This window comes from Battus philenor, unplaced genomic scaffold (genome assembly GCF_028537555.1).
Source record: "Battus philenor isolate CCGP_79_NKW_IND1 unplaced genomic scaffold, ilBatPhil1.0.hap1 SCAF_3, whole genome shotgun sequence".
Taxonomy (NCBI): domain Eukaryota; kingdom Metazoa; phylum Arthropoda; class Insecta; order Lepidoptera; family Papilionidae; genus Battus; species Battus philenor.
The window spans coordinates 9,936,170-9,958,725 of NW_027181693.1; the positions used below are offsets into that span (position 1 = coordinate 9,936,170).

At 34.0% G+C, this 22,556-nt stretch overlaps 1 protein-coding gene across 1 annotated transcript in view; it reads left to right on the top strand.

Annotated features, from left to right (window-relative positions):
- LOC137926936 (agrin-like) overlaps nucleotides 1–22,130 on the top strand; it is a 41,302-nt gene extending 19,172 nt beyond the window's left edge. Inside the window, exons 8-26 of the mRNA XM_068770684.1 lie at nucleotides 4,330–4,433; nucleotides 5,379–5,493; nucleotides 7,106–7,345; nucleotides 7,662–7,967; nucleotides 8,065–8,217; nucleotides 8,437–8,718; nucleotides 9,472–9,618; nucleotides 11,666–11,799; nucleotides 12,742–13,042; nucleotides 14,356–14,523; nucleotides 15,640–16,003; nucleotides 16,314–16,526; nucleotides 16,643–17,037; nucleotides 17,117–17,363; nucleotides 17,529–17,693; nucleotides 19,642–19,838; nucleotides 20,578–20,764; nucleotides 21,288–21,652; nucleotides 21,985–22,130. Coding sequence (XP_068626785.1) covers nucleotides 4,330–4,433; nucleotides 5,379–5,493; nucleotides 7,106–7,345; nucleotides 7,662–7,967; nucleotides 8,065–8,217; nucleotides 8,437–8,718; nucleotides 9,472–9,618; nucleotides 11,666–11,799; nucleotides 12,742–13,042; nucleotides 14,356–14,523; nucleotides 15,640–16,003; nucleotides 16,314–16,526; nucleotides 16,643–17,037; nucleotides 17,117–17,363; nucleotides 17,529–17,693; nucleotides 19,642–19,838; nucleotides 20,578–20,764; nucleotides 21,288–21,652; nucleotides 21,985–22,130 — 4,229 coding nt within the window. The remainder of the gene's footprint in view (nucleotides 1–4,329; nucleotides 4,434–5,378; nucleotides 5,494–7,105; nucleotides 7,346–7,661; nucleotides 7,968–8,064; nucleotides 8,218–8,436; nucleotides 8,719–9,471; nucleotides 9,619–11,665; nucleotides 11,800–12,741; nucleotides 13,043–14,355; nucleotides 14,524–15,639; nucleotides 16,004–16,313; nucleotides 16,527–16,642; nucleotides 17,038–17,116; nucleotides 17,364–17,528; nucleotides 17,694–19,641; nucleotides 19,839–20,577; nucleotides 20,765–21,287; nucleotides 21,653–21,984) is intronic.
- Nucleotides 22,131–22,556: the final 426 nt, after the last annotated feature.

Genomic DNA, 22,556 nt, shown 5'->3' on the forward strand with positions numbered 1-22,556 from the left:
TTAATATATCTTTCCACCCTGCAAATGGTTAACTGGTAAAAATACCTGCGGAGTTAAGTTGACCTTTAGACATTGTGTAAAAAGTGTTAAATTAAATAATAGCATTGTAACTCATTCGCAGCAAATATCATCGCCGTCCAAAGGTTGTCTGGTGTACTTTGTAGAAATTGTTATATATCTAGATATATAACACTTTTGTCTATTTTTTTTACATTTCCTTTTAGATGTATGTTTAATATTATTTTGGTGTACAATAAAGTATAAATAAACAAATAGCTCCTGCACTGTAAAAATTTACATTATTAATTCTATAAATTTCTGTTTCATAAAACGTTTAATGTTCGAGATGAAACAGCATTCCAGCTGTGGTGAATATAAATGAAAGACAGAATCAATTAGGAAATTCCTTCTCCGAAAAAATAGCTATCAATTTCCTCTGAAGAAAATCTCTCTTTTATAAAGTTGTCAATAAAATGCGTTTGAAATCCTGTCAACGTACTAAAGAACGCTCTTTTTAATATCACGTACATGATTTTTTTTTGCTGAAAAATTGCAACAAGGATTTCGTTTTGGTATTTACTAACTTTAATATTTACCGCTTACGACGGGCCTTATAAGAAGGTTCTAGGTCACCCAGAGAGCAATAGAGAGTTATGCCCAAAGTTTCGTTGCGTGATTGAATTAGAATTGAGGAGATCCGCAGAAGAACCAAAGAAACCAACGTAGTTCGAAGAATTGCTCGTTGGAATTGGCAGTGGGCGTGGCACACCACTTGTGCAATGGGGCCGAAAGGTTCTTAAGTAACAACCACGAGGCGGTAGAAGCGGCGTGAATAGTCTCCCACTAAGTGAACCGTCTACCTAGTTAAGATCGCGGTTAGTCGCTGGATGCGGGAAGCGCAAGACCGGTTATCGCAGCAATATTTGAGGGCGGCCCATGCCTTGTAGTAAGCGTTTATCGCCTGAAAAGAAGAGAAAAGGTGGTTTATGCTACTGAAATAGTACTGATATGATGCTGAATGTTTCTTTATTGTCTTTCTACTATTTCCATACTTGTCATGCGTTATCTGTAAAAAATTGTCTAGTACTTTTTTAATTAGTATGAATTAAGTATTTGAATTCTGATGTGTCTAAAGAATGTAAAATAAGAAATAACCTTAAAAAAAACAGAAGTTTTTGTTAAAATAGTTCGCTACCTTCTGTGGCGTATTGCTTTATATTCGACTTAAGTATATAAATGCTAAATTACGCGTAGTTTGATTGTATTCAATTTTTTTTCTAGAACTAACTTGTAGATGAGTAAACAATAATAGTTAATTAATAATTATAGTTTTTTCAATAGGACTTTCTACTAAGAGCAGGGTTTTTCATTTAGTAGTCTAAGGTGTAGAAGCGTAACCTAACGTTTTTTCAGCGGTAATTATATATACTGTCGATAAGCCATATAGTAGGTCTTGAATTCGACATTTATTTAAGCTATATAATGAACAACAATGCTCGGTATTTCTCTAGGTCGAATCATGAATGTTGAGATTTCGAAGGCGAACTAAAGTAATCAGCATAATTCAGATGTTTGGCAAGTTTTAATGGTAGTAGTCAGGCCGCGCAGTATGCAGAACCGTTGTCCGCTGTTAGTCGTTGGTCTTAACGTTCTAGAGCAGAGATCACAGACCGACTTGCGCAGCGTAAGGCGTACAGATACAAAGACGAACTAGTAAAGATCTAAGTGCGAGAAGAAGCTATGTGCAGATCGCTTACAACTGATCTTATTGAAAATCTATGCATGGGCTTTATGTCCAGCAATGAACGTTCTATGGCTACAAAGATGATGTTTGTAACTAAAAGTTACTATAATACAGTAAACTAAAAGCTGAAACTATTTATTCATCTTCTTCTTAGACGTATGCTCTAGTCAAATTAGTCGTATTTATGTGAGTCCTTGCACGGACTTTGTAACTTTTTCCCGCCACGTTACTCTCTCCGAAGCAATCGGCACGTAGTGATTCAGGGGCGATTCCGTGAGGGTCCTCGCTTGATCCATTCATTACAAAGCTCAATGACCCTATGCATTTTGAGCCATTCATACCCTGGATAACAAGACTCTTCATTACATCATCGTTTTTATCAGGCGTTTTTTTAGTGCATGTATATAGCCAAAGTATTACGAATTTCTAATGTGAACTCTTGCTCTAATATGTGAGTAATGAAGACTTTAGACATTACATTCTTTTCCAGCATCAATGCGCTTTTATCTGTTTCTTTTACCCATTACGTTTGTAGCTGTGTACATTATGTATAATTTACTAATTGCTTGGGTTTTTATTATATATATATATTGCAATATTCTGTAAATTATGACATTAATACATATATATATGTCATAATTTACAGAGGAAATGCATCTAATCTAATCTTTATGACATAATTACTTTGTAGGTTAATTTTCTTGGAAGGCCTTGTAATAATCATTACGCTTGACACGTAATCGTATTAGTAGACACCTGGCATCTTAAAGGCTTAGGAGGTTGCGAGTTTGCGTTATTGAAGTCTCTTGCCACACGTTCGAGTTGTAGTAGCTCAATGCTAATTCCGTCTATGTGAATACTACTAGAAATGTATAACGTTATATTAAATACGTAGAAAAATAAAACCTTCAAATTGTACGATAATTAAGAAATTTTATTTGAATTAACGTTTATATACATGATCAGTTCTTATTTAAGTTTAAAAGTATGATTCAAATCGGAATATATGAGACAAGAATAATAAATTAAAATCTAACAGTACAATGAAAAGTTCGCATAATGCAAGTCTTTAGTGTGCCCTACGTCAATCTGTGAAGAAACAACGAGAATAGCAAATCATAGGATGGGTAATGACATCCTTCACAGACTATGTAGCGTAGCGACTATTGCAATTACCTTTTATGAATAATCAATGAGAAAACGTACACCGTGTAGGTTTAGTACTTGCTTTAACGGAATGATAATAAGGGATGTAATTTTTTTAAGTGCTATCTGAATATTCAGAGGTATGACGCGATAAACAGTGAAACTTGTATATAATAACTAGTAACAAGTACTTCAAGTGGCACTGTCAATGATATAATTTTAAAACTAAATCCAAGTCGTTGAAAATGACTGAAAAAATGTTTTGGAAAATTTATTTTGAATATGTATTTTTTAAAGTGTGGTTTAAAAGCGTAATAACAGTTGAAACTCTTGCCTAATGAAATGTATCATATCATATCTAGAAACAAAGAATGCAGACATTTAAACGACAGACTGACAGAAATACTTGTCTCAAACATTACTACTTATTTAATACAAAGGTATCATCATTTAGATAAGATAGTTAAAAAAATAACTCACATTTAAAGTTTATAATATCTTATCTATATATGATTATAATATCTTTTCCCGATTAGCTCTTTGAATATTAATATATATTTACGATTCCACAGTGTATTTTAAGTCGCAATACGTTTGTTCTTTAAATTCGCATCCGTATCGTTATTAAGAATCATATTATATCTGATTGAGTTACTTTGATGCGTAAAAGTAGATTTCAAAATTTGTTATTATGGAACCTTGTACAGCACGGAGTTATCTGTTAGACATTTAGATTAGCCTATATTCACTGTCTACCGCGACTTTAACAAGGTCGTCTGTCTACCTCGGGGGTGGTCGTCTTACGCTGCGCTAGCCAGACCGTGGTCTCTCAAGAACCTCAATGCCTCACCATCAGTTCTGCACACTATGAGACCGACACTCTATCACTTCAACTTGCTAATCTGCTGTGCTATGTCTGCTACTTTCGTTCTTCTATCGATCTTCTCATTCGTGATTAGATCTCGTAGAGAAATCCGGAACAAAGCCATTTCATAATTTATTATCTTCGTAATTCTTCGCCGAAATTAGTTTTTTTATTATTAAGTGTATATACGAGAAATTCTAAATATTAGTGTCTCATATAGTGATAAAAATATGTTAAGTAAGTCATAAATTCGTTTTTTATGATTATAAATGTTGATAAAATCGTTATGTTTCAGTTTGATAGCTTTATTATATCATCTGGCTAATAACATATACCTTGGTATGTTTTAAAAAAAATATGAACGAAGCTGATGTAGCTGTGATACGTAATTCTTGGTCGACCACACCGTGTAATAATAAAATATGTATCCTAGTTCGAAACGGTGTCAAGTATAAGGCTGACTGACCGCATTGTTTTTAAGAATAAAAATACATTAGATCTGAAATATATATAAATATATATCAGAAATAAATATGTGGTATACAAAAATGTATCACAAAATAATTTTATTCAGAATCTTGTGCCGACATCGTGTGCCAAGGAGGGGGAGACTGCATGTTAGATGTTGATACTGGCCGCCCAGCCTGTCGTTGCAACCACAACTGTACTGAAGCACAGGTAATATTTTTTGAGTGTTTCATTTGTATCAATTTGAAAACTATATTTCAATTTTAGTTATTTTCTGTTAGTAAATGAGATAAATTGTATATTTAATTAATCATTCATTTTGTATTGGTACTTACCTAATAATAAATATCTGGAATTATTTAATGGGAAAGAATATTTGTACTAAAATAAATATGAGAAATTAGGTTGTTTAAAACTACGGAAGAATAAAAGGAGCATCATCTCAATTTAAGTCGTAAACAAGTTCAGCTCATTTAAATCTGCATAAAGCACAGCTGCATCTTGCAAATTGTTTAAAACTTTTATCGCGTCGACAATTTAAAACAATTTTCGTATTAAGAACTTAATACAACATTACTTTAAACAGGACGATTGTTTAAAAAATTAAAAGCTTTAAAATGAGTGTATAGCTTATTCGCTATTAACTAATGGTACACCCTATCCAAAAATCAATGGTTTCAGAAATAATAAATAACGTAATGATAAAAAGGATACGATAAAGCGTTTAATAAATTCGGACTTGATTGACAACTATCTGTCCCTGCAAATTGTTTACTTCCTGAAAGTATTAGTCTATGGCATTCCAATAGAATTTGAGCGTTTACTTTGATCTGAAATCGGTATAAAGGTTTTAAATCTTTTTGCTGACAAAGAAGCTATATATTCATCCCTTTAAAATTTTTACACTTATAATTCATCATTCTATATACTTATATAAGCCAAGACATCTGCATTTGAAAAAAAGTTATGGTTTTATGCAAATTTATGATAATTTTTGAATTTACTTTTTAATAAGTAAATTGTTAATGCAATGCATTTACTGTAATAACTTTCGAGGAATTGTATTAAGATTTATTTATTTACTTAATTTAATCCACTGAATGTGTGAAGGGTGAGGTTATTGTATCAAATAATGTAATATTTAATTAACATCAGGAATCAGACGTTGTGTGCGGCTCAGACGGCCAAACGTACATGTCACAATGTGAACTCGACTCGACGGCATGTCGCGAGCAGAACGACTTGCGGCTTGCTTACAAAGGCGATTGCGGTAAGTCATGTAAATCCACCGTTATCGTAACAAATACCTGCTTGATTAGGTTTATCTAAATGATTTTCATATTATTTATGATCGATCACACAATTTTTGAACATTGAAAGTGTATTCGATTTCACATTTTTTTAATTTTAAAACAGTGATCTTATAAGTAATTGCTTTCGAATTTATGTAACATATCTTTGACTTTATTACATTATTTATGAATTATACACCAACAAACTAGAATTAGATTATGAAGAATTAGAATTAGATATGGTAAAGTACACCACAGAAGTATGTTGAAATTTTTTTAATCTCTTCTTTTTATATATATATATATATATATATATATATATATATATATATATATATATATATATTTTATATAACCCGAATCCTTAGGTTTGTTTGTGATGGAGAGTAAAACCTATCTTCGATTTTATTATTGTTAAATGATAAAATTTGCTTAGCTCTTATAAATTTTAATCTGGTTAATTTTATAATTTTTCCTTTGAGATTCGCGTAGGTACCAATTTTATTTTATTTGTCTGATTTTGTTTGAATTTCACGTTGAAATTAAACCTCAATTTTATTGTACATTTTATATGTCGTTAAATTTTAATTTTCGGTGTTTAATTATAACATACTAATAAAGCAAGTGGTATTTTAATTTGCAAAATAATTGTTCTTTGAAAGCCTACCTCTTGAGAATCCAATTTTAATCTGGTCGAGTTATATTCATGCATAAATGAGGTATTTTCGAATAACAAAAGCAAAGGTGAAAAGGTTCACGGAGCAACATTTAGAAAGAAAATGAAGCAAAAGAGCTTGGGGTTAACAATAAGCTTTTGTGCCAATGTCGAACGCCCAAAATTTTAATTACTAGTCGACTGTTTAATAAAAGAGCCATCGATTCAACGGCAATGAAAAGCAAAATAATGTTAAATTCTTAAAACTTGAATGTTAAAACATATATTAATCGGTATTAAAATCTTTAGTTATGTCATCTGCTAAAATTACATAATATCGTTTCATACAAAAATTGTCTATGCAAGTAGATTTTTATAATTTTGATAGTTAACGAATAATACGTTTATCTATTAGTTTATTATTTACAAGAATCAACTTTAAAATCCAAAATTAATATCAGTCTTAACAGTTTTACAAAATCCTTGGCCAAATGAAAATTTTAATATTTGAAGAAGGACTGTATTTGAAATTTTTAATTAACGACTTATTTCATATTCCGTGAAACTCAGCAAAAAATGAGTTTTAATACTGGCGAAAGCATTTTACGTTTCTCGTCCAGCAGTAATCGACCGCTTCCACGAGGCTTTCATTTTGCGGAGAAGTGGTAAACAATCGTTATTAAATTTTCACGGATGTCTTCTCTTAGCCTTCATTGCGGAAAAGAGAAAGTTCGTAATTTTGCTCGCGCGAGAATGAAAAGGAAAAGAAGTTTTAAAAGGTGTTTGTGAATTATTTTAATCTATGTTTTCGTCATCCAATTTACTCAAAATTTCAATGCATAATCGTTTAACGGAAGTTTTGGATACTTTCCTTTTAGGCAGTAATTTTAAGGACATTTTTATTCATCGTGTTTGAAACTAATTTTTTTCTACAGCACTTTGTGATGGGGTGCAATGTGCTTTCGGAGCCCATTGCATCGCTGGGGAATGCGTTTGTCCAACTGACTGTACAAATGCTCCACGTGAACCGGTTTGCGGCAGCACAATGCAGACCTATCCCAACGAATGTGAGCTTCAGAAAGCAGCTTGCAGACTGCTTCCACCAGCTGCCCTTCATGTTATATTCTACGGCGATTGCAAGGACAGACTAGCTGTTGTACCGCCCATAGCTATGAGTATGTTTTGATATTATCACTATTACACTTATAATATAACTATCTTAATTTTATACTCGTTGTATAACCTAACGATAAACACAATTTATCAAAGCTCTATACCTGCAAATAACGAATGAATTTTGTATTTCGAAATTGGAATTTATGCTATCGCCGGTGTTGCAAATGTATTTCAACAAAATATTAGCGATCGGACTGTGATAACGGGATCAACTGTTAACAATAATTCCAATACAGCGCCCTATCCCCGATCAATTAACTAACTTTCCGCTTTATTGCATGACTAACACGCAAATATTTGGACCGGTGTGGGTAGCTACGACCGCAATGACCACAACAGAGACGGAGGAAGGGTCGACGGATCAATTGGGTGCGACAGATCTAGGGGGCACGGCCAACCCCTCTGTGTGCCGAGACATCCGATGCGACTTTGGCGCCAGCTGTGAAATCGGAGGCGACGGCTATCCGCGCTGTTCTTGCCTCTTTGAATGTCCGGCCGACGAGGAATACTTTCCAGTCTGCGCGTCAGACTTTAGACTTTACCCTAGTTTATGCGCAATGCGGAAGGAAGGCTGTCAAAAGCAGCTGGAGCTTAGGTTGCGACCCTTGGATTTATGTAAAGGTTAGTTTTGAATGCATGCTGGGAAAATAATGACCAATGTAGAATATAAAATAGAAAGGTAGGTACGCATTTTTTTATTTAAACGTCTTTGTCATAGGTATGGAAGTTCGGCCCTGTGGCAATACAAAAGCCATGATAGATCTCACTACTGGATTGGAAATCGATTGTGGCAATGGGCCGCATCGTCAAGACTGTCCTACCGGAAGTTATTGTCACATAACTGTCTCAGCCGCAAGGTGCTGTCCTAAAAGTAAGAAAAATGTTAAATGTTTTTTACTGTCTTTCCTTATCTTACTTTGGCAAACAGATAGTTATTGAAGCGTACGAACGTATTTTTATGTATTATTTTTTTTGTTTGATCGTAAAATTTTTTACTTTAATCTAAAATGGTTAAAAGTCATTTGATTAAATGTTCACTAAGAGCAAACAGAGACGATGTTAATAATATATTACATGTTTTTATTTTTAGATGACACGAAACATTCGGAAGAAAAGAAAGTATTGCACTGTTCGGAAACTGAATTTGGATGTTGTTCTGATGGCTCAACTACGGCGATCGGTCCTAATGAGGAGGGATGTCCGATCACGGGCCCGACTTGCGGTTGCAATCGGCTTGGCTCGGTTTCGGATCGATGCGATGATAGCGGTCAGTGTGTCTGCCGTCCCGGAGTTGGGGGACTTAAATGTGACAGATGCGAGCCCGGATACTGGGGGCTGCCTCGTATCGGCTCGGGACACACCGGATGCATTCGTACGTCCTACATTTATATTTACACTCTTGATTAACTTCATTTATTAAAATTACATTTTGATTAAAAATCATTGTCGTAAAATAAAATTTGTGTTCATATTTTTATGTTATAATCAGCTTCAATAGGCGTTTAGCAATTAAAAAATCTGTAGTTAATAGAACATAAAATAGAAATTTTTCCAGTTACCAATACAAATATTAACAGTAATCGTTATTTCTCAAATCGCTTATACGTGACTAATTTATAAAACTATCGGTCCTCACCCGCTTTGCGTGACTAAAATTGTGTTTGGTGAGTGGAATTTCATTTTCATTACAGCTCTTCTTGGTAATTTTTACATTCCAAAAAAAATTTTTGGCTAATTTTTACTGTTTAGAGTTACTTACAGTTTGAAAATATTCATTTTTTAATTAACTCTCCACCCATTATACAACCATTCATCGGGCTTCATTCTTGGCTAAACTTCACTCGGCAAAACAAATATTCCCACCAAACGCGAAGATTCTTAACTTTATGTTTGCAGAAATGCGTGATGAGTTAGGACAAAGTTGGGAAACTTATATATATACGAGGTAGTATATACTGATAACAATCTTTATTTTATAAATATCAGTGCAAAATTTGTGAGGCTCTAGGTTCTCAACTAGTATTTATTTCGTTTATAAATATGTATAGAGTAACATATAATGAAAACGTATAATTTAATCTAAGGTGTGAGTGAGTGTTTCATATATATAAATATGTACAATTAGCTTGCGGGTGTTCGGCGTTCGGATCGGTGAGGGAGGATTGCGAACAGATGACGGGACGTTGCGTGTGTCGCAGCGGCGTGCAAGGACAAAAGTGTACCGTGTGTGCCGACCATCGCCGCCGCCTGGGACCCAACGGTTGCTCTGATCGTAAGTTTTTTATATCATTTAACGTAAAACAAAATTGTATTGATACTTTAATTTTAGGAAACCTGTGTTTTGATTGACGTATTATGTAACAGTGGGCTTTATAATGTTTACATTAACACGCATTTTTTTTAACTCAGTGCGCTGAATTTTTTGATAAAGTATGGCCAGGACTTGATCCTGTAACTTTCTTTTTATTGCAAGATAAACTAAGAATTAGTTTAAATGTAGAATGTTACTATTTTTTACGCCCGGTCGCGTATAATATTATTTTATTTGAACAATATTTATTAATGATTATATTTATATAAACTAAAATTATATTGACATTTAACTCATGGAAAATCTTTATTATAATTGACGTATTAAACGACTTTTAACGACAAAGTTTGAACTTATTAATTATAGAAAAGAGAAGTATGCAATAATAATTTATCGTAAATTCGTTGTACACTTTTTACCTTCAATGCTAAGACATAAAAACTTTTTGTGAGGAATGTTCAGGACGATCCTGTGACTTTGGTCTTATAACATACTTAAAAATAATTGTGTCATATGTATAAAACCTTTTCTTAATCAATTTTTCGGGCGTTAATGTCTGCGGCATATTGCTGAAGTAATACACTATTAACCAATATAACAATAATTAATATTGTATTCCTTTGTAATTGTTTCCTAAGAATATTAATCATATTTGAACCTGCGATCGCAGGCCACTGTACTTAAAGACATTAGTAACTCGGTTCACGTGACGTCGCCCATAGACGTCCACTAGAAGGCATATCAATCTCCCAAAGGTATTTACGGGGGATTTACCATAATCGCCACGATCGGTATGTGAGTGGGCGATCGCAGTATGGTATTCCGATACGCAGAGGTAGCCCCAGCCTATTCTCTGGAAACTTGTTTGTAAGCATTGGAATTCCCATATAATTAATCCACAAAGTGTGAATTACTTAAGACTGTATCCCAAGAATCGGACGCGCGATTGACGATCGAAAATCTTCGTCGTTTGACGCTGGGTTATCACTAATCATATGAAAACATAGCACAGAATTCATATGATAATTATTCAATTTCTAATGCCTGAAAATGACGAGGTTCCGCAGGTACAAAAAATATTGCTTCCGGATTGATTACATACCAAGAAATGTCGATTTTTAATCTAGATTTTCCATCACTTTTTGTTAAAATGATAGATCTGTTTGGTTAATTACGTTATAGATTTTTAGTTTAAATACAATCGATTTAATTATCTTTGTTTAGATTCTTTATTTTATTCAGTTTTACAAAACCAATTAACAAACAAATGCCAATTAAAAACAAAGAAAAAATATTAAAAAAAACATTCATGTAATAATTTAAATGTCAATAATATCTATAAGATAACAACATGGTTCACCTAGTTAAAATATTTATAAATATAGAAATAATCTAGTTTGTTGTATTCGTTAAGGTTATAAAGTGAAATATAAACGATAGAATTGTTCTTCCGTAGAAAACTTTGTGTTGGCTTGAGAATTAATATCAAACAGTTCTAATCATAAAAATATTTTAATGAAATGTAACTACGTTATAAATTTTAAAATGAATTAATAAAAATTATACTGTAATATTTATTTTTGCTTACTATATCTCTTCGGTTCTCATTGGGTAGCTTTGTGTCGCTTAACGAACCCCGAAGATGACGGATTTGATTCGGTGCCATAGAGAAATTCATAGAACAACGAAAGTAATCGGCAAAACAATCTAGAAGATTGGCAAGTTGAAAAAGCAGTGTGCAGGTCACATAGTGTAAAACGACTGCTAGGGTCCAAAGATTATTGGGTGGGGATCACTGACCAGTAAGTGCAGTGTAAAACACCCACTCACAAGGTTAATTGATGATATTGCTAATGTCGGAAAGCGTTGGATACATTCTGCAAAATCTATGGGAGAGGTCTATAAGTACTAGTTGATGACCTACAGTTGAAATGAAGATTACGATATATCCCTTTTTATTTTTTTAAAATCATTATAGAACCATCGACTCTAAAGTTAATTTTGTTAGCTGAAATAGGAGGCCTGGCGGATTCGTGTGCGGAACTGTCATGCTACTTCGGCGCTGTGTGTACGGAACGCACGGGCGGCGCTCTCTGCGAATGCGCCGCTGCACCGTGTCCAGACACCCACACAAACATGCTGGTATACATAACTATATCTTGACATTAATTATTTATTAATTATGAATCTACGCTTTTGTAGTAATTTATTTTACATCATAACTATAATGTGGCTTGGCCCCCTACAAGGTGGACCGATGATGAAGTTAAGGTCACGGGAATTCGACTTTCGAGGTAGGCATAAGTATTGCAGTGGCCATCTATTGGCAGAAAAAAATGGTTATGATATGAATGAGTTATAAATACTAATATATCTCTAAATTACAAACCAATAAATTTGGGTCCTCATAAGAAGGTATATGCCAGTTATCGCCTCGCTTGGCGCGCGAGGTGCTGAGCGCAGTTTTTTTTAATTTGAAGTGTGTTCAGGAGATTAGCCAATTCTTACAACAACTAAAACAGGAGATGGTGAGATCTATTCAGTGCATCGGTACCGTGACGACAAGAGTAGCTTAAGCTTTTGGAGTGGAGATCATGGACCACCAAGTACAACGCAGCACATCTACCCAAAAGGTGGATAGATGATCTAGTTGAGGTCGTGGAAGACTCTGGAAGCAGACTGATCGCAATTGGTCTTTTCGGAAACCTATAGAGGAAGGGGGGCAGCAGCTGAATTTGCGGGCGGGGTGTCTTACATACATCGGGGTCCCATCGGATAGAAAAAAATTGCAAACAAGAATAATAATTACTGTTGAGCTTTTAAGGAAACTTTAATTAAAAATAGTTGAGGATGTGAATGTATACTTTCGAGCGTAATCGCTACTAAATTTCGCATATTTAAACAACCTCAGGCCGTTATACTTTTAAAATAAATTTAACAGGTAACCTCTAATTTTCCCAAAACATATAACATTAACCGTAATAAAAACTCGTATTCTGTAATGTTACTACTGACTTTCACGGAAAATTTCGTGCAGGTCGGCACTTGAGTCACAATCGTCACAACGTTCAATAAAACCAACAGGTATGCGGGAGCGATGGCAAGACCTACGAGTCGGAGTGCCACCTTAAATTGCAAGCGTGTCGCACGCAAGAGGATATTGTGGTTCAAGCCTTTGGGCCTTGCAAACTATCCGAAGTACCCGGCACTGCCGGACCACCGCGACCCTCCTCGCCCATTCAGTTCACTCAACAGGATGACGGGGCTGCTTCAAAATCTACAAGGCACTTGCTCAACCCCGACAAATACTACAACAAATACGATTGGAACCGGAAGGAAACTCCGAGTGATTTCGATAGTATCCTATCCGGACAGAAATTCAAAGGTAAGCAAATTTACATTATTGGATATCGCGGAATATAAACGATAACCAAAATTCAAAATTATTACATTATTACTTTGTAACAGTTCTGATTGTTCCTGTTAGTAATTATTTGCCTTTATTTCCGGTGAATTCATACATAATAAATATTTTTCAAGTATATTTAACATACAATAAAAATATAAATTTTCTTATCTTACGGCATTAATGATTTAAAATCGCTTGCAACGCTTAGTTTTCTAAAATACATGTTAATAAATATTACTTGATAAGTTGTGGGTGATATAGTCTGTCCCACGTTGATTTAAACAATCACATTACTGAGTAATGACAAGACATCAAGAACGCATATCAAAGCCCGCTGCACAATGGTGGTCCTTTTACTGTAGATGCACATTACAAATATTCGTAGGATTTTTTCGTACTTTTTGCTCATCTATTATAACAAATAACTGGGATCAATAAAAGTATGTCTTTGATTGTCACGTTTGTTTCTGCGATAGTTTATAAATTTTTGCAAAAATCCTAGACTGAACAAGCCCCTTTTAGGAGAGCGTATCACATAATATGAAGCAAATACCTTGTTAGTTATGCTGTTTTAATAATTACATCATATAATTTAGAAAGTATAACATTTCTTAATTGCAAATATTAGTATATTTATTCCTATAAAATTTACATGTATGTGATATGTAAAATGTTTTACACAAAAACGTTTCGAACAGTACAAAAGTTATAATAATATCGAGGAAAAATTATTATATTGTGCAATGTAAGTAATTATTTATTTTGTTGCTATTTAAATGTATGTAAATAACATAAAATAATGCTCTTTGATAGCCCATAGCGATATTTTTTTGCCTAAATCATATACTTCATTATCAACGGGGAACTCTTAGGCCATACTTGATTAATAATGGCTTTTTATTAACGAAAACATTTATACGTATTTGCATTAATATTTATATATTTTGATTACCCATTGGCTAAAACCTTACAATGTCTAAGGTTTTGATATACATATAAAATATGTGAGCGAAATAAAACGATAAGAAAAATGTGATGAGAGTTTTAAAGAAAGTTTTACATACTTGTAAGTTTATGTATGATTATTGCTTTCACACCGAAAGCACATGTTTGTCATTATTTTTGAACGTTAAAGAACGTTTTGAATATGAAAAGTCGTATAATAACTTGCACCTTTAAGGGATAGATTTCCTGACAATAGTAAGTTGCAATTTTACCTTCACAAAACGATAATATTTAAAAAATATTCAAAAAAGTTATGGTTAGCTAAGATACAGTAATGAAATTAGGTTCGCAAACAGCGACGACGGCTACAGTTGGAGTTGTGGGTGCGCTGCTGGGAGATTTATGCACTGAAGATGCCGATTGTTCAGCTCTACCGGGCGCTTACTGTGCTAGAGGCGGTTGCGTATGTCGACCTGGATATGCTCCCACTGTACACAGGAAAGCTTGCACTGGTAAAGTAACACACGTAAAGTTTATGTAAAGGTCAATTATAACTAACTTGAGGAGGTTAATAACATAATGATTCGAAAAAGAAGAGAAAGAATAACAGGTTTCTTTTTTTTAATTTTCTATTATATAAAACGCTTGTTTTCTCAGAAGATTTACTGTCACTGTTTGTGTGTGTCGGGGTCTATAGTGCTATTGAAACCGCTGTACCGCGCCTTAGATGGGCGCGTGACGGGACGGTGGTAGTATGGGACGCTCCTCTAGTGACTCTGCCGTCAACGCTCGCGGCTGTGGCGGTTATGCTCTTTTTTCCTCGGCTCTGTTTTACCTCGCCGTGCATTTCTAATATGCGGTGTAGTACTATAGTAGACAACAAGGCTATCATTATTCATATAATATTAATCATAATTATAATAGTTCTTTTTTATATCTAGCTGTCTCTCGCTTGCTTTATGAATTGAATGAACTCCCCCTCAAATCATTTGCAGAGAGAATTTCGTAAAATTGTCGATTGACCGCTACTTCGTAAAAAGAATATTCTTACAGAAATCAAGTGTCTAAGGCTTATGGTTCCAAAACCGTGATATGTCAGTAAATGGGCGGAAATCTTTTTTACGTATATAATGCACAGACAGTGTTAAGTCCCACGAAAATTTTAAATTTAATTTGATTGCTCTAAAGTGTTAAATATAAAAAAAAACAGTACCTTAATTATACTTTTTAGACTTGTTAAAAATATATACTACATTTTTATAGTACTGTGTGTATGTAATTATTAATTGCCATAAAATGAAACATAAAACTGTATAATGACTATGATGGATAATGGAAATGTAATCATGTGTAATCTGTGGTGGAGGTACCGCGTAGAATGTTACGTTATTTAGCGTGCACGTGGTAAATTACGGTCATGTACGTGTTTCGATTCTTTATTCAATGCTGTAAAATTCGTTTCCCAGTACGAAAATTTCTTTCAGTACTTTATAACATCGCCCTTATTAAGCCTTTATTTTTAAATTATCGCAGTATTCAGTGTCAATTTAACAATAACAATAATATAATTAGCAGTTTGTAACTTTGTCTATGATAACGCCAAAAATTATTACATTATTTTCTTTCAGAACAATTAACACAAGAAACAACAGAAGAGTACAGCGCATGCTTGTCTGAACCTTGTCATAACCTTGGATCGTGCATAGATCTACCCGGTTCTACATACACGTGTGTCTGTACTGGTCTTTATACCGGCTTGAACTGTGAAACGCTTATCAAAGACGGCTTAACGAGTGCATATATTGAAACTCCCTCTTTCGACGGCTCTTCTTACATACGCTTGAAACCGCTGAAAGCGTACCATAAGTTAAATATCGATATAGAATTTAAGACGTTCTCAGAAAATGGAGTAATTTTATATAATCAACAAAAAGCCGATGGTACTGGTGATTTTGTTTCGTTGGCCTTAGTAAATGGATATTTAGAATTTAGGTGAGTACAATGTAATATGATAACGTTTAATAAGAACTAAATACAATTTTAAAATTGGACTAATTATTTTATTTGCCGCTAATTTGTATTAATTTATGTTTATATTTACACATATATATGTATATATATATACATAGTATATATACACCACATATATACTATATATATATATATATATATATACACATACTACATATTTAAAGGCACTATGTTTTCATCATTTCGTATACAAATAACTAATGAATATGTATACAGAACTGGTAATAAAGTACTATTAGTATATGTAAAATTTATTATACATATATTTTAGATATAACCTTGGTAACGGAGCAATAATCTTAACTTCTCTCGAAAAAATCACTCTCAACGAATATCACAAAGTATCGGCGAAGAGATATCACCGTGACGGTATTTTATCGGTTGATGACATGGAAGACGTAGCGGGTCAGTCCGCCGGCAATTTAAAAGCTCTTGATCTCGCAGATGATACGTACATTGGCAGTGTTCCAACGAATTTTTCCAGGTGAGCTCTCATGTGTAGTTCTCACTTTGTTTTCTTCGGAAACATTATCGCTTCTGCGTAATTAATTACTTTCTCTTTCAACCAGCGATCATAAAGTAATGAATGCCTTTGTTCAGGATCTTCGACAATATCGGCACCCGAGCCGGCTTTGTCGGCTGTGTGAAATACTTGAGAATAATACGTCATCAAGTGACAAAGAAATTGGGCCGGCCGGACTCATTAGTTGTGTCTATAGAAAACGTTCGAGAGTGCCAATCTAACCCTTGTATGAGCATGCCTTGTAAGAATGAGGCTACGTGTAAGCCTATAGATGGATCGGCTACTGAATATACTTGTATCTGCGCTATCGGGTTTCAAGGAGCCAATTGTGACGAGAGATTAGATCCATGTGAATCAAATCCCTGCGGATATGACGAAGGCCTATTGTGTGACATTGGGTCCGAAGGCGGACACGTATGTCGCTGTTTGTTCGGAGGAGAAATTGGCTCTAATGGAAATACTTGCAATAATGGTAAAAAATATTATTTATTCTGTATAGATTCATTCATAATTCTTGTCACGTTTTTCTATAAGAATTTAATTAATTGCAGATGTCACTGTTGTACAAGAAACTTGGTCTCCGCAATTTAATGGCACAAGCTACATAGAATTAATGCCACTCGAAGGCTTGGGTAAAGCGTTCCGTATTGAAATTTGGTTTTTAACGAACCGATTCTCTGGAATGCTGCTTTATACGGGCCAGTCTAATAAAGCCAAGGGAGATTTTATTGCGATTAACTTAGTTAATGGCTACCTACAGTTTAGATATAATTTAGGGAGCGGGATCGCAAACATCACGTAAGCGAAGCATTTATTAGAGTGTTTTTTTTATTTTTGTGATTTTGAAAACAAATTAGCTTTAGTTATTTATCAGTGATGTTCAATATCATAAATTTAGAAATAAGTTTACTTAAAACACTTAGCTGTTTAAAATATTAATAAATAAAATTATTTTCTCAATAGTTCGCCCGTACCGATTACAAAAGGCCGCTGGCACAGAGTGCGCGTCACCCGGGTGGGCCGACACGGCAGTCTCCAACTCGACCATCACCCAACTCAAAGAGGACATTCTGCACCACCTCTTACTAATCTAGAACTAACACTGCCACTTTTCATCGGTTCTTTGCCGTAAGTATGATATTTACTTCAATAAAAACTTCTTGTTAAATTGTATAAAACAAATGTGTTTATTTCTTATTTCACGACAAATATAAGGATACTATATGAATTAGTCTTAAACTTAATTTATCAATTGAATAATTCTTACATTACTATAATAATTATGGTTAGCGTACATAATAGATATATCAAAATTTTAATCTAAGGCGGGACACGGATCAAAATAACGGGGTGTGTCGTAAATTATGTTCTTTTAGTTAATTTTAAAACTATTTATTGTTCATAAATTTTTAATCATAATGCTCACAAATTCCAAACTGAAAATATATGTTAATATGTTACGATTCTTGTCTGAAATTATACCTCGATCATGTTCGGAGCAAGTTCAAAACTTCTAATAAAGCGTTTTTCCTCCACCTCCACTTTATTAAACGAAATGTTCTCTTCAGTAAGTTTTACTGCGAGAACATTAAAACGGGTTTGACACAGAACGCCTAGGTAATTTAAATAAGGAGAAATGATCGCCGAGATGGTTAAGTTAAGCTGTTATTACCGTTCTATACTTTTTCATTTGTTAATCTTTTCTATCCAAATAAAATGTAACTGTAGACTCTATTACATCACTCCTACCAGTTTCCAAGTACTCAGTACCTCACTACGAGTTCCTACGTATTTTCAAAGTGTATAGAAATTAATTTAAATAAACCTTATGGTTAAAGAAGCTTTTTCTTTACCTTTTTTGCCGATATACATCCAAATTAAAGTATCGTGAGTGCCGACACCTACAAAATAATACCTCCTGGGCCAATCAAACGTCGCGCCATTCTGCGGTCGAAACATGCTCTCGACTATCCGTTTCAATAGTTTCCAAAGCAATCTGCAGCCAATCAAAAACAAGTCAGTTAAGAACGTAGAGAAACTAAATACATGCATTGATGGAGTTTCTTCCGACTCCCAGCGCTAGAACTTTTCAAATTAGTAGTAATGTTAGCTAGGTAATAGCAACCAACCAACCGAGGTTCGGGACTCTCAATCGCCCTTAAGTCGGATTGCTAAACGCGTATTGAATGACAGACAAAATCAAGATTCTCTCTAAAGAGCCTTTGCGTCTGGTCAGATTATGGAGCACCCACCGTTATGTGAAGGTTTGAGCTGAGGTTCCTGTGGGAGCCCTAGAGCTAAGCTACGTAAACGAGATTAAGGCTAAATGCCTTTCTCACTCCGCTTTCTCAATCCTGCGGAATCAGTAAATACTAATAAGACCGTTAGGTTAATTGAGAATAACGTTTCTGATTTTCTGTGTTTCAAGCAATGCGCATTCAACAAAAGCATTTAGGGCTCTCTCTCTCTTTTTTCCTGTTGAAGTTGACGCTGTTAGACTTGCGGGCTATCACAGCTTCGTCGAAATGAGTTCGCGTGAATAGAATGGTCCGCGATTTATAATTCAAAATAAAAATATCGATAATTCATAACGATTAGTATAATTCAAGACTTGTATACAAAATAATGCCTGTGCAGAACTGGTTGGAGGAAACACTGCATATTCTATATATAAATCTATTACCACAATGTAACTGCTAAATGCAAGTGATATATTTTTCACTGACCTAGTATAAACAATAGCAACAACGATTGTAATAATCATGAACTGATAATCTTTCTATTCGTCTAATATGCTATCCTCAAAATTTCAAAAAACTCCATACTGCTTAACTTTTTATAAAAGATATATGTATTTACAAATATAATGTATTAAAGCCAATATAAATAATATTAAATACATACAAATATTAATAAATTATGTTTAGGTACATTGGCCATTTTTTATGTAAATACGTTCCATTAAATCCCTTTTTTCATTTAAATTCTGTTATGAAGGGGTTGAGCTACACTTAGGAAGTCATCAATCTTATTTCTCGAATCGCGAAGGTATTTGAAATTTTGACCCTTTTTTCAGAGCATATATCCGTCCCCATAAAATGTCGGGAGTGACCAGCAGTTTTATAGGTGCTATGCAACAGGTTTTTATCAATGGAAATCCCCTTGCTTTATATAATGCTGATACAGCTAAATGTGCGGTAAGACAAGACGAGTACCGGTTACCATGTGCCACGAGTGGCGTCACTAAGTATACTGGACCACCTTGCGGCGACGGTGAGTTTTGTTTATGATCAAACTATTGACCTTTTTCCTGTATTCTGTCGAGACATGCACAGTATTTAATTTTTCTAGTTCCTGAATTACATTATTTTGTGCAAATCCTTTTTGAGGTTTCTTTTTATTGGAATTAGGCACCGTGCCGCCAATTGTATAAAGTGTGTCGCAGGGACTCTGTTTATAAGCGCTATTAGACGGAAATGCTGCGCAGGATCATAATCGGGGCCCTGTCGACTAATGAATCATATTTGTGTTTACTGCGGCATTCGTGAAAAGAAATTTCTCGCACTCCCAATTTAAGCTCTAATGATGTATGAATATAAGTCTTTCATTTTCATTTATATATGATAAATTTAATATGGCACATTAGGAAAGCGCGTCGAGTTGAGATCCAAAAAAAAATGAGCGTCGATGAGCGCCGCCACCGGGAGCGTTAAAAGCGGAGAATTCGCTAGTTCCCCCATCAGATCAGATCATCAAAATCAGAACTTACTAATACTTCCCACTGTAATGTTATATAGATAGTCGACTGCAATAGAGAAATACCTCTCTGTGCCACTTGTTAATTGAATTTATAAGTATGATATGGCCGTTACATATACTATTAACTAAGAGGCAGTCGTGGTGCTGTTTAACAGCATATTGTGTTAAAGAATTGTGAATAGTATTAAGTCTGACGGACCCGCCGTCCGATTCTGTTTTATAAAAGATTCATGATACAATTTTTTTTTGATAGGCATTACTCCATGTAAAAATAACGGATCCTGTATACCTCTATTAAACGAGTATAAGTGCATTTGCCGCGACGGATACCAAGGAAGAAATTGCGAAGTGCAATTAAAAGTGGAAATGCTAAATGACGGAGCGCCCATTAAGTTCGACGGAAATAATTATTACTCGTACAGAAGTAAAGGAAGCCGCAGGTGAGAGAAGCGAATAATTGTACCTCCATAGAAGTTTTAAATCATATTTTAATAATTCTCATTTATAGTAAATATATTATATATATTAAAACAAATAATTTATTAACATTTCTGGTTAACAATATCTGTATATTTCTAGCTTACAAACTAACAATGATGACGGTGAAGGACTCTATGACGTAAGATAACATATAAAGGATGATCCGGGCTATAATTTATATAATAATTATTAACACAACGCCAGTGCAGTAAATTAGATTAGGTAAAGTGTACATTTTTACACTTATCATCTTTATGTGATGTATCATTATATAATAACGTCATTATTTACTACAAAATATTACTATTTTAATTTTTAATATCACAAATATTATTTATAATCGTCGCATTTTTATTCTATCAAATAAATTTCAAAGGTTAATTTATTGGACATATTTAAAATATCATCCCAATAATTTAGCCTTTGATGTGATCGGCTTAATCAAACAGAACATGAAAAAATATACCATTAAATATATTTCAGGAACCGTGACATTCGCGGTATACGCTACGAAATAAAGTTTAGGACTCACAATGACTCAGGACTCTTACTATGGAGACGCAAGATTGGAATTCGGCCACGAGACTTTATTGGTCTCGGATTAACACTGGGGCGACTTCAATTAATTTATACGGATACTGATATAAAGGAAATTAACTTAGCACCACATGAGGATTGGTTTCAGTCTATAGAATCAAAAGTGAGAGTTGACGATGGGTTTTGGCATACAGCCACGATAAGACGAAGAAAAAGGCTTGCAATGTTACAGGTGGATGACACTCCACCTCTTAGAGGGTACTCGCAGTCACTTTTAGTACCCTCGAAAGCGAATCCCAAGTTATGGATAGGTACGTCTTTTTAATGTTTATTTTAAAATCTTACATTTAAATATTTTCATTTATAAAAGGTTTTGTATCAATAGAACGATTAAAACATGATGATCTGGTAACATTCGGCAATTTATAGACAGCTGCAATTCCAATATTTATATATTTTTTAAACACTTATTTATATTATTTAAAACACATATTTCATATTTCTTACCATATTTTGCGAGTATTTATTCTATGAAAAAGACATATTGCAAAGTATTTGCTATTATATGAATAAAAAATTCTCTCATGTTTTTGGAAAGAAAGTTAGGTTTTAATTATCAAGTTTTTACAAACATTGTTTTTAGGAGGTTCTCCATCACTGCCGCTCGGACTGCCAGCGTCGATGTATACGGGTCTTCGTGGCTGCGTTTCTAGCGTTAAATCAGGCGGAAGATATTTAAATCTCAAGACACCGATTCGACCCACCTCAAAGATTCGGCATTGTGATTAGTATTTATACCCACTTAATGCGAAATTTAAACAAATTATGTCAATTCTTACAAAGCTTACGAAAAAAAACTTTCGTAAAAGAATTCACATTGATTAGTTTTACTTTTAAAAAAAAAATTAAAAATAGAAAATGTTTTCGCCTTTCCTTTAGTAAAAAATCACCATTTTAAGTCACTGCTAACCATGTAATTTTATTTCAATAGTTTTAGTTAATTAATTTTGCGATCCTACTAAACTAAAATCTTGATAACTAACAGATCAGATGTGCATAGTTTAAATCATAGCAATGCAGTTAACGCAAACTGTCGCGTTGCAATTAATCGTAGAGCTATCGCTTAGGAAAAATCCCCTCTCTATAAAAACTAAGAGATTATTAATATCTTTAACCAAAAGAGATTGTTGCCATATTACGTTATGTGATAGTTTT